The sequence below is a fragment of the Urtica dioica genome, chromosome 3 (genome assembly GCF_054948205.1).
Source record: "Urtica dioica subsp. dioica isolate 48M chromosome 3, U.dioica_male_clone48M_v1_H2, whole genome shotgun sequence".
NCBI lineage: Eukaryota > Viridiplantae > Streptophyta > Magnoliopsida > Rosales > Urticaceae > Urtica > Urtica dioica.
The window spans coordinates 49,531,726-49,552,029 of NC_142758.1; the positions used below are offsets into that span (position 1 = coordinate 49,531,726).

At 35.5% G+C, this 20,304-nt stretch overlaps 2 protein-coding genes across 2 annotated transcripts; both read left to right on the forward strand.

Moving 5' to 3' along the window:
- The first annotated feature begins 6,958 nt into the window (after nt 1-6,958).
- On the forward strand, nt 6,959-11,500 carry LOC149403493 (spermidine synthase 2-like). The gene is made up of 10 exons (XM_089608954.1): nt 6,959-7,166; nt 8,080-8,121; nt 8,238-8,314; nt 8,965-9,087; nt 9,711-9,815; nt 9,884-9,956; nt 10,030-10,101; nt 10,613-10,808; nt 10,891-11,020; nt 11,101-11,500. Exons 1-10 carry the CDS (start codon nt 6,965-6,967, stop codon nt 11,158-11,160), a joined length of 1,080 nt encoding a protein of 359 aa, XP_089465080.1. The 5' UTR covers nt 6,959-6,964; the 3' UTR covers nt 11,161-11,500.
- A 1,740-nt stretch (nt 11,501-13,240) lies between these two features.
- Nucleotides 13,241-16,579, forward strand: LOC149403494 (uncharacterized). Its single transcript, XM_089609510.1, has 6 exons — nt 13,241-13,430; nt 13,542-13,678; nt 14,202-14,554; nt 14,829-14,925; nt 15,030-15,311; nt 15,409-16,579. Exons 1-6 carry the CDS (start codon nt 13,286-13,288, stop codon nt 16,384-16,386), a joined length of 1,992 nt encoding a protein of 663 aa, XP_089465636.1. The 5' UTR covers nt 13,241-13,285; the 3' UTR covers nt 16,387-16,579.
- Nucleotides 16,580-20,304: the final 3,725 nt, after the last annotated feature.

Genomic DNA, 20,304 nt, shown 5'->3' on the forward strand with positions numbered 1-20,304 from the left:
ATTAGAACCTTTAAGAAAAATGTCATTTTTCATTGATAATTAATCTTTAACAAATTTTGGAACGTATACAAGATACAACATAAATTTTGAGGGCTATTATGCTAAAACTGGAGTGGTGATTGACAAAATTGTATTTTGTTAAAACTTGAGTGGTGGTTTTGTAATTTTTTTTATATAACCAACAACCCCTTGCTTTCTCTCTCTGGTGTCTCTCTACCTACCAACTCCTTTTCTCTCTCTCTCGCTCTTACTTAAACCCAACCAACCACCAATTCCATTCAAACCAGACACGTCAAAACCAACTCCGAAAAAGTGAGGAAAAAACCCGTACAACAGATTACATAGCACTGACTCAATCCCTACCCAGATATGATTTGTAAGAGAAAACGCCCTAAAAACTTACTATTAGAATGAAGCCATAAGGCAATACAGGTATTAATTTTGTCGATCAACTTCTCCCTGTTCCAAGCCTCGTCGTTAAAGATCCGGTTGTTCATGGCAGTCCAGATGCACCACAAAGAAGATAAAACTCCAGCCTTAGACGCTTCAATCCATTTGTCGTTACGTCCTATCGTCTCGTGGATCCGAAGCAGCCCTTCGATAGAAACAGGCAAGGTTTGGATGCCCAATTTTTGAAACAGCCATTCCCAGATAGACATCGCCACGGGACAAAGGGTAAAAAGAAAAAAAAAGTAAATGATTGAAGTATATGGAAACCCCATGTGATATTGTGCATGGTTAGCTTGGCTGGTGTCACTATTGTGAAGTCAACATCACGTTAAAAAAAGATAGGAAAATAACATATTTATACCCTGTGTTTTAGTGAAATGTCGAGTTTAACCCTCGATTTTCAAAAATGTCGAGTTCATACCCCCTGTTTAACTAAAACGACGAAATTATACCATCTGTTTAACTAAAATGACGAAATTATACCCTGAAATAGACAACAGTGTCACGAATATTTTTTTTATTAACGTTGACTATAATATTTATATATAAACACCAATTATCTTTATTCATTCGCGCCATATATGTAATTTATTTAAAAACTAAAAAATAAACAACAGTTTCTTAATTGTGAAGAACCAGAAAGAGACAAAGAGGTAAACATCGATAGTTGATAGTCATCAAAATCGCATATTCGAACAGAGAATCCAGGATTTAGAGTTACAATTCGAACACGGAATGAAGTCATTTCTTAGGAGGTATGCGTTTTATTATTTAATTTCAATTTAAGGCTATTTTTATTTCAAAATTGAGAAGTTGGAAGTTAGGATACTGATTTAGATTTGATTTGGTTTTTCTTATATAAGAGTTAATATCAATGAAAGAGAGATTTGTGACGCTGTTATTCATTTCAGTGTATAATTTCGTCATTTTAGTTAAACAGAGGGTATGAATTCGACATTTTTGAAAACCGAGAGTTAAACTCGACATTTCACTAAAACACATGATATAAATGTGTTATTTTTCCAAAAAAGATCGTTGATCTTCTAGAAAGAACAGAAAGCTGTAAATATGAAAAATCAAGATATTATAAACAAAAAGCAAGTTACGATATCTTGCTATTATTGGGCTTTTGAATTGCTTACTCTGACGTGATGTTGACTTCACAATAGTGACACCAGCCAATCTAACCCTGCACAATATCACATCGGGTTTCCATATACTTCAATCATTTACTTTTTTTTTTTTTTTTTTTCCCTCAACTGCCAAATAATTAATGATGCTCGTTTATTTCAATACGAAATCGGAAGAGATCGATTTCCGGATTCTCAATTATCATATATGTTATCTGATATTATAAAAAATTATAATATGTGTTATCAAGCTATAAATAATGTAAAAAATATTGGTAAATAAGAAGTGCTATTAATTTTGTAAATATTTGAGAGAAGAAAATGTAAGTTGGGTTTTTATGTTATGTGTATATGTGAGTTTTTTTGGTTTTTAAAAGTTGCATTATTAACTAAGATTACATGATATATTATATCAGTGTAAGTGCATGTGTCACTAATTACATGATTTAATAGAGGGGGAGAATAATTTTTTACCGGTAAAGGAGTATGCATTTCTATAGTAAAAGAGGCTCGAACCCAAAATTTCTCCGTCGAGGTATGTGTGAGATCATCACTAGACCAAACTGCATGTGAGTTATGGTATCGTCACTTACTTTGAGAGATTGGTTTATCAACATGAACTCGTGCTATAAAAAAATAAAAGCAATCTAATTAACTATTAAAATGTCTAGGTACATATGAGAACGTATATACCAAAGTCCTAACACTATATACTTACCATTTTGAGTGCTTAACGTTGATATATATAATTGAGAAATTGCCCTATCTGCCACTCTTTTGATAATTTTTTCCCACATTCCACTAAAACCTTAATTTGTCCCAAAATGCCACCATGACAAGAGTAAAAAGTCAAGTTTGCCCTTCACTATCTATTTTCTTTACAAATTGGCAGACATCTTTACTCACAAATTTTCTCCCGAAATGAAGACCGATTAATAGGTGAGTCTCAGTCAATCTCCCTCCTTCGTCAATCTCTTCTCTCTTTCTCGTCCAATACATCTAGGTCTCAGTCTATCTCTCTTCCAGTCCATCTCTCTGTCTGTCGTCCAGATCTTCTCTCTCTCTCTCCCTCATCTCGTCCAAGCTCTCTCGTCCAGATCTCATCTCTCTCTCCCTCACTCTCCCGCATCTCGTCCAAGCTGAGAAAACTCGTGACCACGGCTCAAAAAATTCGTCGGAGGAGCTCAGTTATTGTCGGAGGAGCATTCCGACCAAAAAAAAAAAAAAGAAGTTGCAATCCACGAAATAAAACCCTAGGTTCGTTTTTTTTTTTTCATTTTCTGGGTATAAAAAAGCTTTTCGTCTTGAAATAATGAAGATGACGAAATAAAACCCTAGGTTCGTTCGTTTTTGTTGTTTAAAAGCATGGGTTTGTTATGGGTATGTTATGTGATTTTTGAAGATGACGTTCTTATTTGTTGATATATATGTCAACAATGTTGACATCAGATCTCAACAATGTTGACATCTATGTGAAGGGATTGTTAACATCTAAAGTCAACATTGTTGACATTTGAATGCTTTTTTTGTGGCCTGAAGTTTTCTAGTTATTCATTTGCTTGCATTACATGATGGTGAGTTTTTGTTCTACAACTAATGAACGTTGTTGACTCTAATATTGTCAAAAATATGCAGAAATGTCAGAAAAACACTCCATTGAATCTCCGGTGACAAACATGACGACTTCGAGCCCCGAAAGAGAAAATGTTCTAAAAATGAGGTACATTTTGATGCCAAGCAAAGCTGATTTTTTGTTATTATTTTTTATGATTGTAGACATTCATACCTATAATTGTAGACAATTACTAAAATTGTAGTCAATTGATGTTAATAAGGCAAGCGGATCGGAACTCGGTGATGCATAACTCACGGAGTTTCAAATGAGCCAGGCTGAGTACATATGGTACTTGGATACTTTTTGTAGTGAAACTGAATCGGGTCCGATCATGTGTCTCGAAAGTGTTATGAAAGAAATCATCGGATACGACTGAGAGACTCAGTTGAAGAAAAAAGGAGATTTTATGGAAGTCGTGCCCAAGGGGACACAACTGTTTATGCTGAAAACACAGAGAGAAGAACTTCTCTATTATAGGAGGATGAGGATCAACAAGAAATGACTCTGACGATGAATTTCTCACATCATTGGTCTAAACTTCGTAATATTTATATTTTTGTATGGGTTTTTGTATGACTTGAATGCTTGAAACTGCTTAATATGTCTATTTACACTATGTTTTATATATGTGTAATGATGTGAATTGCATGCCTAAGTGAAGAACTAAATTTAAATTCATCTCGCCGGTAATTTGAAGACTGCTTTTAAGGGGATTTCGAAGGATGTGAAGTGGAAATTTTACGGTGCCGCAAAGGCATACACGATGAGTGAATGAGAAAGTTACATACCATAATCATTAAAGTACCATAATTTTTACAAAAAACTAAGATTAAGTTAAAGTTTTACATACCATAATCATTAAAGTACCATAATTTCAACAAAAACTGATATTAAATAAATAAGAGTTTATGAATCAATTTAGCTCATTCATCCTTGTCGACCAACCCTGAAAAACTGAAATTATGGTCTACAATGTTCTCTTCGGGAACAAATCTCGACCAACCCTGAAAATAAAGATTATCAGATAAGGAAATGATATGAGAATCAAGAAATAAAAACAATAAATTGTTGACATCTATGTGAACATTGTTGACATCTATGTCCACATTGTAGACATCTGATGTCAACATTGTAGACATAGATGTCAACATTGTAGACATAGATGTCTACATTGTAGACATCATTGTCCACTGTTGATATAGATTTCTACAATGTCTACAATGTTGACATATATGTCTACAATGTTGACATCGTCGATGTCAACATTGTTGATATCTATTCAAAGACAAATACAAGACCGATTCCCATGTTCAGAGACAAATATTCCAATAAGTATTCAGAGACAAAATCACCAAAAAATATTCAGAGACGAACCGATTCTCATGTTCAGAGACTAATATTCCGAAATATCAAGAAAATTCCATCAACAACACTAACCCATAATTTCATCAACAACACTAACCCAAAATAAATCAATAAAATTGAAATAAATCAAGAGAATAACTGTTAGGGATTTTGGATCAAAGACTAACCTTTAAAGTTCCCATTTTTGTACGGGGTTTTTTGGGAACCAGTTCTTCCTCTTCCGTGTCGGACGAACTCGCCGTACTCCGACGCGGGGGTGTCGGAAGCGGGGGTGATGAGTTTGAGTCCGCCATTTTTCTTCTCGATGTTAGGGGTTCGGGTGAGAAGTGATGGGTTTGAGTGGGTTGAGAAATGAGAGTTACTGTAGAGACGAAATGGGTGAAGGGCAAACTTGACTTTTTACTCTTGTCATGGTGGCATTTTGGGACAAATTAAGGTTTTAGTGGAATGTGGGAAAAAGTTATCAAAAGAGTGGCAGATAGGGCAATTTCTCTATATAATTATTATCCATCTATAGATACCCTAAAAGAAAGAGGGTGTACAATAAGTTCTTCTAACACTACAAAAAAAAATGGTTAAAAAAACGTCGTTTTAACTTACCACGACGGTTATTTTCCTTCATGGAATCCCCCGTCGTGGTAAGTTTCCACGAAGGTCATGAAGACCGACGTGGTAAGTTTTTCAATGACAGTCGTTTTTCGTCATGGAAACGTTAAATTTTAGTCATTTTTTAAAAAAATTTTGCGACAGAAATTTTTATCGTCGCGACGAAAATTTTCACATTGGAAGTCAAAACCATCGTGGAAACTTAAAATTTTTCATTTTTGTCACGACGAAGGTTTCCATAACGGAACTCAAAACCGTCGTGAAACTTTAATTTTTTCCATCTTCATCGCGACAAGTGTTTTTCTCATCGCGACAAAAATTTCCACAATGGAAGTAAAAAACCGTCGTGGAAAGTGGCACGTCGGGACTTTACACAAAGATTTTTGAAAACTGCCATCTAAACTCCATCATGTAATCGGGTATTTGTAGTAGTGTAAGATTCTAAATTTGAGGCGATATTTTTTATTATTATTATTTTCATTGATCTATTTTTTTTATTCTTTACACATTTCAAACTCTTTTTTCACTTCATTCGTCTTCATCACTTGCTATCAAAATGTTCAAGAGAGAAATGTGCAAGTGTGCTAATATTAAGCTAATTTTTATGTGAGAATTAGGCTCACACTTCTAACATAATATCATAGTAAAATTATGTATCGATTTTTGGACTACTTGTTCATTATTACAAACTTCACGCTCCAAAATCTTTTTTGACTGTGAGAGAGGGTATCATAATCTCCCACATATCGATTAGGTGTCTAAATATTATGCTCTTTATAAATATGTGTCAACCTTTCACTTTTAAGCTAATTTTTCGGTGTGAGTTGAGTTCGTACTTTTTTTCATTTGGTAGAGAGTACGTTACACGTTCAATTGGGCCCATCATAATATAACGTAGCTTTTAATTAAGAGAAATTGTCACATTTGCCACCAATTTCATAACATTTTCCCATTTTCCACCAAAAGACTAATTTTTCTCAAAATGCCACCATCTATGTCAACAATGTTGACATCTATTTTTGCCATTCACTATGAGATGTCAACATTGTTGACATAAATGTCAACAATGTTGACATCTCGGTGGCATTTTGGGAAAAATTAGTCTTTTGGTGGAAAGTGGGAAAATGTTATGAAATTTGTGACAAATGGGACAATTTCTCTTTAATTTTTTTTTTTAACTAAGAATAAAAATACAATCTAAATATATATATTTGTTTTTAAACAAGTTGATAGATTTAGAGCTTCATTCCAAGTTCCAACTAATCTCACTACTTCATATCATAATTGAGATTAGGGTTTATATATTTTTATATGTTTATGCCACTTGAGAAAACATATGCACATGCCATGCAGGACTCTAATAATGTAAAGAAAGAAGTCAGACACAAAACAATCTATATATATATTTTTTTTAACTTTTTTTTTCGATTTTTTTTTTTTTGGATTCTGGTAATTTTTTTATTTTAAAGAGGTTTTTTTTAGAAGAAATATAAAAGCCTTCCAAATTAAAATTTAGCTCTAGGAATAATAAATTCTTACATGAGCAAAACTAAAGTCTGAATATTCATTTTGAAGTTTCGCTCTATTTCCATTGCGGCACCAGGCAAGTTCTCTCTTCTCTCTCTCAAGTTTGAAATTATTTTCCCATTTCTCTACCTGTAGATTCATATATTTCTACATGGAAGCCATGTGTATCTCATCCTTAAAATGTGTTAACTCAGTTGATTGAGCTGAAACTACATTTTGTCAAGGCTTGTTTATGCTTTTCTCATTCTATTCCATGTCTCAGGGATAGGTCATGGCAGCTGACAAAGGAAGAGGTGGTTTGGAATGCCAAAAGGCTTTGGCTGGGAATGAGAGTAATGGAAATGGCTTCGTTATGGAAATTCATTCTTGCGGTTTGAACTCGAAAGCCGTGCCTTCTTCAGCCCTTCAACCCGATGCCAATAGCCATGCCGTTACCACCATTGTTCCCGGGTGGTTCTCGGAATCTTGTTCTGGTCTCTCTCTCTCTCTCTCTCTCTCTCTGCCGGCCTTTGGCTAAGGCAGGCTAGGCCTGGGCCTAGGGCCCCGTATGTGGATGGCCCCCAAAAAATGACCTATTTTCTAAAAAATTTACATTTTTTGCAAATTTTCTAAAAAAATTACACTTTTTACCCTGAAAATTTAAATTTTTATTAGTATCATAGGACCCCAAAATATTGAATCGTCTAGAGCCTCCGGTGAGTTTGGGCCGGCCCTCTCTCTCTCTATATATATATCTCTATCTCTCTCGTAATGAACCACGTCATCTATTTATTTTATTGTTATATTTTTTTAAGTTTAAAAATGACATAGTCTATTTTAATTCGAGTGACACGTATGAAAGAGACAGATGATCAAAATTCATCTATTAGGCGAATCCAATTCGTCTCTCTCTCTTAATGAACCGCGTCATCAATTTATTTTATTGTTAAATTTTTTAAGTTTAAAAACGATATAATCTATTTTACTTCGAGGGACACATATGAAAAGGGACAGATGATCAAAATTCACCTATTAGGCGAATCCAGTTCGTCTCTCTCTCTCTCTCAACAAACCGCGTCATCAATTATTTTATTGTTATATTTTTTTGTTTAAAAACGACATAATCTACTGTAAATGGTTAAATAGTCAATCTTTCATTAATTATAGATAAACAATCATTTGGATGATGTGTCATCATGTCGATAATTTTAAGCGTTTTATATATATCTTTTTACAGTATTAAATAAATTTGGATATTTACTTAGATATGAGTGTAATAATATAATGACATAGCTATTTACTTACAATTAACGAAAAATTGACTTCATATGGTATATTTTAAAGCCGGATTCCTCTTAAGATATAGATTAATCTAATTTATGATGTGTTTACTGGCTTATGATGAAGGTGCTACCAAAAGTCTCTATTACAACAATCCGATGTGGCATGGTAGGCTTTGGACTTCTCACTTCATATATAATATATATATACACACAATTAAGTTGCAGTTTTTTTTTATTATGGACGGTCTGTATTTATTTAGCCCGTTGTGTGACTATTGGCAGGAGAAGCTCATTCCATGAAAGTAGAAAAAGTTTTGTTCAAGGGAAAGTCGGACTTCCAAGATTTTCTGGTTTTCGAGGTATGGCAATACCGATTCCACGAGGATCTTTTATTTTTTTAATTTCATCCTTAATAAGAATGTGAAAGATTATTTTTGATTTACCAAGAAGAATTAGTAGCAGCTTATCAAATGTTTTTTTTTTTAATTTGTTTCTGTTATTCAATTTTGTAAACGTCGATAATTTGATATTAACCCTCCAAAGATTTTTTTTTTCAAATTAGCCCTTCTAAGATAAGATAAGGCCAAATTAATAATTATTCATATATATATATATGTATATAAATGAGTATATTAATAATTATTATTTAATTATTAAGGACATGTCTATTTTAATATTTTTACTATAATATATTTATTTTACCAAACGCTAAATCAGTTTTTGTTACCAGCAACAACTGTTTTATAAATAATTTACCAAACACTTTGTCAGTTTTTGAAAAAAACAATGTTTTTCAAAAACTAAATCTAAAAACATTTTTTTTAAACAAAGGTATACGAAAGGGGACCATTATTAAAAGTGCTAGCTTATAAATAAATATGAGCTGATGATCAATTAATTAAGGAGAAAATTAGGTCGTCGTGTACCCAATTTAATCTGGTATTTTCTTCACCGTTTATCAATTAACAGTTTTCGCTTTTTTTTTTTAATTTTATTTTTTATATTCCAGTCAGTGTCATATGGAAAAGTGCTAGTTCTGGATGGAAATGTCCAGCTCACCGAGAAAGACGAATGTGCCTACCAGGAGATGATCACTCATCTTCCTCTCTGTTCAATCCCATCCCCAAAAACAGTAATTTATTTCAATCCATGTTCATTTTATTGGATTAAATCGTTTCCTCAAATTTTTAATTAATGAGAGTATGTGATAAAAATTAAAAATTACTTGTTTTTTTTTTTTATCCTTATAGCTGCTTTTTTTTTTTTTTTTTTTTTTTACATTTTTTGCTCAAAATTATATTGCTTTTTTCATATTGGTGGAGTGTCAAAAATAATTTTTTAGGGGATAAGAGTCTAATGTAAATGTAATGTAGGAGACAAAAGAAAAAAGTTAAAATATTTTTTTTATATATACAAAATAGTATGCTAATATTAAAGTTATTTAAATGGATCAATTCTAATTTAGTATGCTAAGTTATGTTTTTTTATCCCCTCCCCCCACAACGGGGCATATATGAAAAACATCATACAGTTTTAGATTAAAAGTGTATAAATTGGTAAAAAAAAAATTAAGGGTAAAAGTTATAATCTTCAAAAATTCCGGGAGGGCATATGTCCCATGGTCCAAACCTGGCTCCGCATACATATTTTTCATTGAATCAAAATAATTATTTTGCCTTTAGTATATCAATTACTTTAAGTCAATTATCTAGTGCAACAACATACCATAATTCACTAGTTGATTGGCTACTATAGGTTCTCGTTGTCGGGGGTGGCGATGGAGGGGTTCTTAGGGAAATTTCTCGCCATTCTTCGGTAGAGCACATCGATATATGCGAAATCGACAAGATGGTTATTGATGTAAGTCGTTAAAGCCACGGACCAACTAGCTTGTAGCTTGTGCTCGCTGATGTTCTTCTTTTTCTCAGGTGTCTAACGAGTTTTTTCCAGAGCTGGCCGTTGGATTCGAGGACCCACGTGTCCATCTTCATATTGAAGATGGTATATGATTGAATGCACTCTTTCCTTAATATCTTGGATGGACTTTGATCTTGTTTTCGTCAAATATTGGCAGCGGTTAAATTTTTGCAGCGTGCACCTAAAGGAAAGTACGATGCTATCATAGTTGATTCCTCGGACCCAGTAGGTACGCCCACATTGCTAATTTTTTAGTATATAGTTTCATACGACTAACCATTTGACTTGGGTAAGGATTAAAATAATGATACTGGGTACTTTAATTTTACTGAGACGTCGATTACCGATGAATATTTCGTAAGATACCAATTTTACTTGTTAGAATTCATGAATTATCCGTCGGATTTTCTATAAAATAATATTTATCAATAGTTAAATAATGACTATTTCTTATTAGTGATTCTTGACTTTAAGCAAGACCCAAATAGAAATATCGATGAGCTTATCAATGAAATTATCATTTTTCTAATTAAAAGTAAAAAATGCGTGAATTGAAATATTCAGCTATATCATTATTGGTGAATTTCAACTTGGTACCAACAATTCATTTAGAAATTCCTCTTATTTGATGAGGTGGTCCCATCTTGAACCTGATATTTTACATTTGGTTGGGAACTCTAAGCTGCCAAATACTAATTTCTTTGAAATCTAATATGCTTTTGAATAAATCAAATAAATAGGACCGGCTCAAGAGCTCGTAGAGCGGCCATTTTTCGAGACCATAGCGAGAGCGTTGAGGCCGGGCGGCGTGGTGTGCAACATGGCAGAGAGTATGTGGCTCTCTCCGCATATCATAGAAAGTATGGTCTCGACGTGCCGTGAAGTATTCAAAGGCTCCGTCTATTACGCATGGACAAGCGTTCCGACATATCCAAGGCAAGATATATATATAACAAGCTCTCTTATATGCTATCTAAGGTCAAAGTAGTCAATTGACTTGTGTTCACTTCTTGTGTAGTGGTACCATAGGTTTCGTGATATGTACGACGGCGGGCCCGGCTGTCGATGTCAAGAATCCGGTCAACCCGATTGAAAAGGCCGAAAGAGATACGGAGTGTAAAAGAGAGCTCAAGTTCTATAACTCCGAGGTCATAATTTTCTAGGTCTCTATAAAAGAGGATTGAAATTATTTCACTTATTTATTAATTAATTTGTGTTTTTATTGTAGATGCATAGAGCTGCGTTTGCGTTGCCGACGTTTCTGAGGAGGGAGGTAAAGTTACTCTGAGATTCATGAAACCCTTCTCGGCTCGGTGGTGGCTTTTATTCACGGTGATGACTCGTCTTTAGCTATCCATTTATTGGTTGAGGGAATAGTTTTGAAGTCAAGTGTTATGGCTTTTGAGGCATATATTGGTTGAACTATAGTTCGAGGAGTGTTCTGTGCTGCTTCACAATAACATATGGTCAATCTGATTTTGTGTTGTTTGGGGTGTATGAACATTGTTGATTGTTCTTTTGGTCGGACAAAGGATAGCAATTTTAAGCATAACTCTCTTGTGGCTGGAAATTTGACGATATGTAAGTTATCGAGGATATGGTAGTCTCTAGAGAAGAATCTGCAAAAAAGAGGTGGGTTAAACTTAAAGTACTTCGCATTAGTCAAAGTTTCTCTCGCTCAAGCTTACAAAACAAATTAGCATGAATCGTAAGATATGGAGTTTTACGTGAATCAAGCTTCATATAGGCGTTGGATATGCACGGTTATAAGTAGAGATGGAGCTAGACTCTAAATTTAAAGAGGGCTAAAGTGATTTTTTTTTTTCAACGGAACTAATTTGTAAATTTTTAGGGTAAAAATAGGAGAAAAATAAATAAATCCGAGTAAAAATGCAAAACGAAAAAAATAAAAATATTGAAGGGGGGTTTAAGCAACCCCTGCTGAGCTTTTACTGGTTATGTCCCTGATTGTAAATATCTTAATGGCTAAGCGCAAAGTGGTTTGTAACAGACCGAAAAACAAGTGTATATACAAAACCATTCTTTAATGCATATGCTCTCGACCTAGTCGATTTGATATGGTCAAGAGCTGTCCACGGGGGTGCAGGGCTGACGATTTCAAAGCGGACTCCCCATTCATTAGATAGAGAAGATCACCAAGATTTCGTGATCCGTTGCCGAACTTATTTCAATTCAATTAGCATTCTCAATATTATGCCTTGAAGAGTACTCGAACCTCCACGCTCTTTAGCACGAGATTTTGAGTCTCGTGTGATCCCGTAAATGAGTTTTAAGTAATTTTCGAGCTATGATGAGGCCTCTAGGCTACAATTAATTGCGTTTGACCTAAAAAACAAAATGAAAATCTCAAAAAAGAATATATTATTGAAGAAGACAAAATCCTAAAAATTTCATAATCGGAATAAAAAATATAAATCCTAAAAAATGAAGGTTATTTTTATGTTGGTTAATATAATAACATATAGAAAGTGCACGATTTATTGATAAGAAAATGGGTGAAGAATCTAATGGGTTGAGTCTTATTAAACAAATATGGCTAAAATTACGGGATATATTAGTAAAAATGTGTATAATTTTGTAATTAAAATCTAGAGTGATTTATTATTCAAGTAACGGACAAATAGACATAGAAGAAACTATTTCAAATAGTTTAATAATCACCTATCATTAAGATTATAGTATAATTATTCAAATATTAAAAATATAAGTTCATTCATGTTAAACTGTATCTATGCGTGTTGTTTTATTTTGGAACATTTTCTTAATTATTAAATAATTTTTATTTTATATTTTAACATAACAAGTAATTAAGTTATATGCACAACTCTCTCCATATTCTTAGACATATCACTTAGGTTATGAGAATTGATAATCATCACCGATTAATGTGAGATAAGAGGTGAGATCCACTTGTCATGTGAGTCACACGTACCTGATAAACGGTTTATATAATTTTTATAGTTTTAATAGTAGTTTATTGGCCATTTTAATTATTTTTCAAAAGACATCATTTAATCTTAATGTGTTGTAGTTAAATAGTCAATTAAAATTAATAAAGTTGTAAATTAGTTAAAGTTTATCTAAAATTAGCGAAATAGTTAAAATATGTGAATAATATTTTTCAATAATTTTGTTTTGATATGCGATAAATTTTTATTAAAAGTGATAAATTCTTTATATGAATCCTCCAATTTTAATAGTAGTCTTGTTAACATAAATTTTGGCTTTAACTATTTTACTAATAAATTAATTCCGACTAATAAACGATTAATCTCATTACTTTTGCAATATAAGCATATATAGGGCTTAATATAATATTTATTTTCTCCACCAGTTTCTTCACATACTCGCCGAGCTTCGTTTGGCAATCGGGAAAAAAAAAATCCTTCGACATGGCTCCGAAGCCGAAAGAAAAATCGAAACCCTCGCCGGCATCGCCGCAGCAGCCTCCTCCTCCGATCGAAGACCTGTTCACCTCTCTCAACAAACACATCCAGAGATCTGAATTCGAACAAGCCGTCAAAGTCGCAGATCAAGGTCGATTTTCGTTCCGATACTTCACGTGTTCCGAATTTGCCAGTTTATCGGAAAATTGATTGAAGATTGTTTCGTTTTTTCGTTTTGTTTGTTTTTTTTCTCTGTTCGCAGTTCTCTCAATCTCTGCGCTTGACGAAGACGCGATTCGATGCAAAATCGTTGCTCTGATTAAAGATGATAAGATTGACGAAGCTCTTTCGGCAATTAAGGCGTTTTCCAGGGCTACTCTGGATTTCAGCTTCTTCAAGGTCAGTCAATTAAAGTCAATGTTAATTTTGCTTGTATGCATGTATAATCATATATATGAACTGGCATTACATTGAGACTGTACATTGATGATTCAGAGATTGATTGTGCAACTGTACTTATATAAATCAACAAGAATATATGATGTTGAAACGCACAGACTTTAGTTGGAACTTTGTTACCGAAAAATGCAACATTTTTAAAAATCACAGGCATAAATTTTCTCTTACTAACTCAAAGTGAATACTGGGAACAAGTTGTTCGAACTGACAAGGTGGTTTATAGTTAATGCTGATTTATTTCGAACGATCGCCGTCTTTTTCATCATATGTGGCTGTTTTCTATTCTGTTATGACCAATTCACTTTTATTCGGTTTGTTCATTACCGAGAGTAACCTCAAATGTATTTAGTGTCCGTAAACTGTTACTACACTTGTGGAATTTGGGACATTCTCTCCGCTACGAATTTGTGAAAAATATAAACTTGCATTAGTATTTTTACGCCCTTTTTTATTCCTCGAATAGGCGTATTGCTTGTATAGACAAAACAAGCTAGACGAAGCTCTGGAGACCCTGAAAGATCAAGAGAGAAATTCGGCGACGATGCTGTTGGAATCCCAGATACTATACCGTCTAGGGAAATTGGATGCTTGTGTTGATGTCTACCAGAAGCTTCAAAAGTCCAAGATCGACTCTCTGGAGATCAATTCCGCGGCTGCCATGGTTATGGCAGGAAGGGCTTCCGAAGTGCAAGGGATGTTGGAGGCGATGAGGGTCAAAGCGACTAGCACTTTCGAATTGGCGTTCAACACTGCGTGCTCGTTGATTCAGATGAACAAGCTCGCAGATGCCGAGCAGCTTCTGCTATCTTCCCAAAGGTATTGTATTTGTTTTTGGAAAAAATAATACAGAATAGCCATTTGAAACTAATTGATTAGCAAAATAGCCAAAGTTTCAAGGTTTTAGCAAATAAGCCAAAGTTACGTCTTCAAATTTTTGTGTATCACATGGTCAAAAAATTTACTGAAACATGGTACTTGCACATTTTGGCTATTTCACTAATTTTAGACAAACCTTGGTTATTATGGGGTGCTTAATGTGAATTTTTTACGGGGTGATATTTGAAAGTTGAAATTGCTTGTGTTTTGTTAGAATTGGCAAGGAAACCTTAATGGACGAGAACATCCCAGATGATGAGATTGAAATCGAATTGGCACCTATAGCTGTTCAGCTGGCTTATGTTAAGCAGGTGAGTCCGTCCGCAATGCTCGACTGAAACTATATAAGCTTTTCTCATGAAATATGACCGGGAATAAAATATTAATATTCTGAAGAAGTTGCTTATTTTAACAGCTTCTCGGACAATCGCAAGAGGCGACTGAAGTGTACACAGATGTGATCAAACGAGATCTTGCTGACGAGCTATCACGCGCGGTGGCCGTGAACAATCTCATATCGTTGAAAGGTCCGAAAGACGTCTCCGATGGCCTCAGGAAGTTCGACAAGCTAAAAGAGAAAGACGTGCAAAATTTCCAGCTTGCTCGTGGACTCGATTTGAAGCTCTCAGCCAACCAGATCGAAGCGATATACGCGAATCGGATTCTTCTGCTCCTCCACGCCAACAAGATGGACCAGGTCTCGCTCTTTTTTCCTTTTCAGTATTGCTTGCTTTAAAAAACAATAAAACAAAAAAAAACCCAACAGTGTTCTCGTGTTCCCTCTAACCCTTCAGGCTCGAGAGCTCGTCGCCGTTCTTCCGACGATGTTCCCGAACTCTGTGAAGCCGGTGCTGCTTCAAGCCGCGGTGTTGGTGAGGGAAAACAAAGCCGGAAAAGCCGAAGAAATCTTGGGACAGTTCGCCGAAAAGTTCCCGGAGAAGTCCAAGGTCGCCCTTCTGGCTCGGGCACAGGTGGCGGCCGCCGCGGGCCACCACCAAGCCGCGGCCGAGTCTCTCTCCAAAGTACCCGAAATCCAGCACATGCCCGCCACGGTGGCGACCCTCGTCTCGCTCCGGGAACGCTCCGGCGACGTCGACGGAGCGGCCTCCGCGCTCGACGCCGCGATCAAGTGGTGGTCGGACTCGATGGCCGAGAACGGAAGCCTCGGGGTCATAATGCAAGAGGCCGCCTCGTTCATGGTCAAGCACGGCCGGGAAAACGAGGCCGCTCGTCTCTTCGAGGAGCTCGTGAGGAGCCACGGGAGCGTCGAGGCTCTCGTCGGGCTCGTGACCACCGCGGCCCACGTCGACGTGGCCAAAGCCGAGTCCTACGAGTCGCGGCTCGAACCGCTCCCGGGCCTGAAGAGCGTGGACGTGGACGGGTTGGAAAAGACCTCCGGGGCTAAGCACGTCGAGGGTGGTTCGTCTCAGGTCGTCGTCGAGTCGTACGAGGAAGGGAAAGGGAAAACGAAGGCGAAGAAGAAGAGGAAGAGAAAGCCGAGGTACCCGAAAGGGTTCGACCCGGAAAACCCCGGGCCCGCCCCGGATCCCGAGAGGTGGCTCCCGAGGAGAGAGAGGTCGAGCTACAGGCCGAAGAGGAAGGACAAGAGAGCGGCTCAAGTGAGAGGCTCTCAAGGCGCGGTCTCCAGAGAGAAACTCGAAGCCGGTTCGAACCAAGTGAGCTCGTCGAAGCAAAACTCCGGCGCCGACCAACCTAAAGCCTCGACGTCCAAGCCCGCTCCGTCCAAGTCGAGAAAGAAGTCTAGGAAATAGCCGGGTGATCGCTTCTTTACTCTTTTTTTTTTTTTTTTTTTCCTTCCTCTCGATCATTTAACTTTTGTTTGATTTTATCTGCTGTGACAGTGAGATTTTTGCAGTTTATAACCGGCCATCGGGTTTACTTTCATTCATGCCATGTTAAACTCATCTGCGTTTTGATAATACACATTTTTTTTTTATTCTTCTTCTTTGCTCTGATTTTGGTGATTGAGTTTCATATGATGCAAGTTAAGTGGGGAAGAGAAAGTGATGATTTATGAGAATTTAGTTTGTTGGTCCAAATTTCATGATGTCGACACTTTTCCCCACATGTGGTTCCAATATCCAATCCATGCCTAGATTTTTATATCACATGATTGTCATACAGACAAGATATTGATTATATGCTTTATATCAAGTTTGGGTGTGGGACGGCTAAGCTTAATCGCATCCTTTAAGTAGTCTCTCTCCGTCTCTGGTTTGAGAGTTGAGATTGGTTTAATTTGCCTTCCAAAAGAAGATTGTTTCAATATTTTATTTATTTATTTATATGCTTTGATATAAATAAGTGGTGGTTCTGTTGTGGAAAGGAAAGAGCTAAAAGTTGTGAAAGAAAGGCATAACTTTTTGGTATTTCTTTGCCCACAAATATGTCGCATATTATATTTATATTTATTTAGCTTGCCTTGAAGGATTTGCCATGGCATTGCGTTTGTAATCCAACTTATGAAAGATACCAAGGATATCTTCCAACCCTTTAGCTGGCTAAAGGAAATTGTCTGTCCTTTAAAAGCATAGTATAATCGTGATAAGTTAATTATTTATTTAGTATTAAATAATTGTGACTGAAAAAATAGATAAATAGGAGAGAGCGATACGTTTCTAACGTGTTTCTTGTGGCCCAAGGGGATTTCCAATTTCAATCATATGGCGATATCAATCTGGTTGGATTAGGACAATCAAAGAGCCTTAATTTTTTTTTTTTAGTATTATTATATTTATCTTCTTTGAATATTGATAGATGTTAGGACTTCAATTGCAAGCTACCATCCCCATTTACTATCATTCGTTATGGTTTTGTTATATTTGGTGAGTAGGTGATATAAATTTCATCTAGATATTATTTCTATTTATTTATATTTTAAAATTAAAAAGAAAACCCCACACTCCTACAAATCAACACGCGGTAGATTGAAAGTGTGACAGCCTTTTAGAATGCAGACAATTGAAGTTGGGAGAGTGAAAAGAAAAAAGGAAAAAAAGAGAGAGAGAGATAGGAAAAACAAATATGGGAGTACAAAGAAATAAATAAATTTGGTTGAGACTTGAGAGAAACAAAAGTTCCTATCTTTTTCAATTTCTCGATAATGTCAAAGGCACCAAAAGCCAATCAAAATTTGCTGAGCCATTAAAAGTGGGGTTACCTCTTTGCCACAAAGTCACAAACCTAATAGTGTCCATTACAATTTTTTTATAAAGGAAATTTCTCATTTACAAAACAAAATTGGCATTAACCATACAAAGATTCCGGATAAAAGTCGATATCTCATTCAAACAATAAAAAAAAGTCTTGCATTGAAAATGAGAGACAAAAGACAAATAAAGCAAACAAAGGAGATAAGACAATGTTCTACCGGATTGTCAACACCAATCAAGAAATACCTTGAATCCTTTCAACAGAGATTTTTTACAATTCCCAAGACGAGCAAGAGTACGGCTACTATCAAGCATGAGCTCGAATCCTATAACACCCTCGAAGGATTGAGGGACTCCAAACCTAGCACACGACTAAGCGAAACTAATCCCCCGAAGCTAGATCAATTTTTTCCTCTGGGGATAGTACTCCATAAACACCCAATAAAGTGCACCAGACAACAAAACACCACTCTTAAACTAAACAAACTCAGGACACACCCGTACTGATAAACAAAGAACCTAAAAAAACTCTGAAAAAACAAACAACTAAAACACAGCTACATCAACTTCAAATAAACAAGCAGAAAGCTAAAAAAAACTAAAAACATAACCTCGATCTCTCCACCACCACGCATTTATCCCGTCGACCAAACCATTCCCTTCCACCTTCCAGTTCCTCATCACTATAGCACCGAGTACTCCCTGGTCGGAGAAGAATATAGAGCCGGTCTCTCCGGACTTCATCTCCGGCTAGAAACGCACTACCACCGGAGCCATACCCGCTTGAGAACGTGGCTCAACCCCTGATCCCACTCGGAGACGAGCACGGTCGTCCGGACGAGACCATTACCGAGACCACTGCCGGCCTTGGGCTAAGGCGGGCTAGACCCAGGCCTAGGGCCCCATATGTGGATGGGCCCCAAAAAGTTTACACTTTTTTTCCTATTTTTAAGAAAAATTATATTTTTTACCCTAAAAATTTACACTTTTGACCCATTTTCTAAAAAATTTATTTACCCTGAAAATTTAAATTTTTATTAGTATTATAGGGCCCCAAAATATTGAATCGCTTAGAGCCCTCGGTGAGTTTGGGCCGGCCCTGGTCCGAGACGAGTATGTCAAATCTGCAATCTCGCCCTCCGTTTGAGCTGAAGACCAAAAGGATTCAGATCCTTCTACTCCAACTCTTTCACAAATCGACTCACATCGAGGCTCACCGAGCTTCGAAAAGGGTGAGAAAAATGACGACAAAGTGGAGACCAGGAACGAGATCCGAAAAAGGTGACAAAAACTTTGAACTAAGGTTTTCTTTGAACTGGCGTAGAGTGAGAGTCAGGAAAGTTTGTCATACCGTCCAATGCCATATCCAAACACCTCATCTACCCTATCAATTTTTACAACATTTATCATGCATAAACAATTTTTTATTTTGCTTCAAAATTTCTGATGAGTTATTATTCTATCTAGCTTTTACGTATTTCAATAGTGTAGTTATTCATAAAGACTAAGGCCATTTAAGATCATTTGACTTAGCATCATGCTAAGTGCTGACACAAATGTTAGAGTTCGGTGGTGCAAATAACTATAAACTACCGCTTATACATTTGATTTATTATTACTCACTTTTTCAATCAATAGTGATGAATATAATTTTATTAAAAATTAACCATACTACCAATGATAATACGCTTACCACACAATTAGGACCAAGCATAATAAATGTATTATATAATTGACCAACTTTTGCACTAAGCGCAATGAAGTTTCCTTCAACTATGGAAATTCAAAAACCACTAAATTTCATTGAATTTACTTTTTATTTCAAACTTTCTCTCTCTATCTCTCTCTCTCTCTATATATATATTTAAAGACATCCAAACTCTTATCTTATCTAACTAAGGTATATGAGTGTGATTAAGAATACTACACTTAATACTTATTTTAATATATATGCAACAGAACTCGCTTTTAAAACTGAAAAATCCACGCCACTATTTCATGTCTATTGGATGTAATTCGTAGCGAAATAATATATAATTTAGTATAGGGTGTTTAATCTAAATAAATAATTATAAATAGTTGATTGTAAATAAATAAAATTTGTCTAAAATTAATTAAACAGATAGAATGTCCCAGTATCAAGTTTTAATAAAAACTTTGATCTTATGATTAAATATTTTGAAGGTGATGAATTATTTATATAAATCTTTAATTTTTTAATTTTAATACAAAAATGAAAATATAATTATAGCTATTTTTTAAACTTGGTTATTTTATTAATTAATTAGCTTCAGATTGTTATTTTTTTTTAATATGTTTTCCTATTATATCGGTCTAAATATAGAAGGAATATTTTTCTTTGTTGGAAAAATATAAAAGGAATTAATTCCTATCTCCCGCCACATCTTCAACGCGAAGAAGTTTAACTCTTCTTGACGTTGACACGTAATCTTTAGTCCTTTCTTCCCAATTAAATTTCAACATTTTCAAATCGGTCCTAAACTTTCGACTATTTAA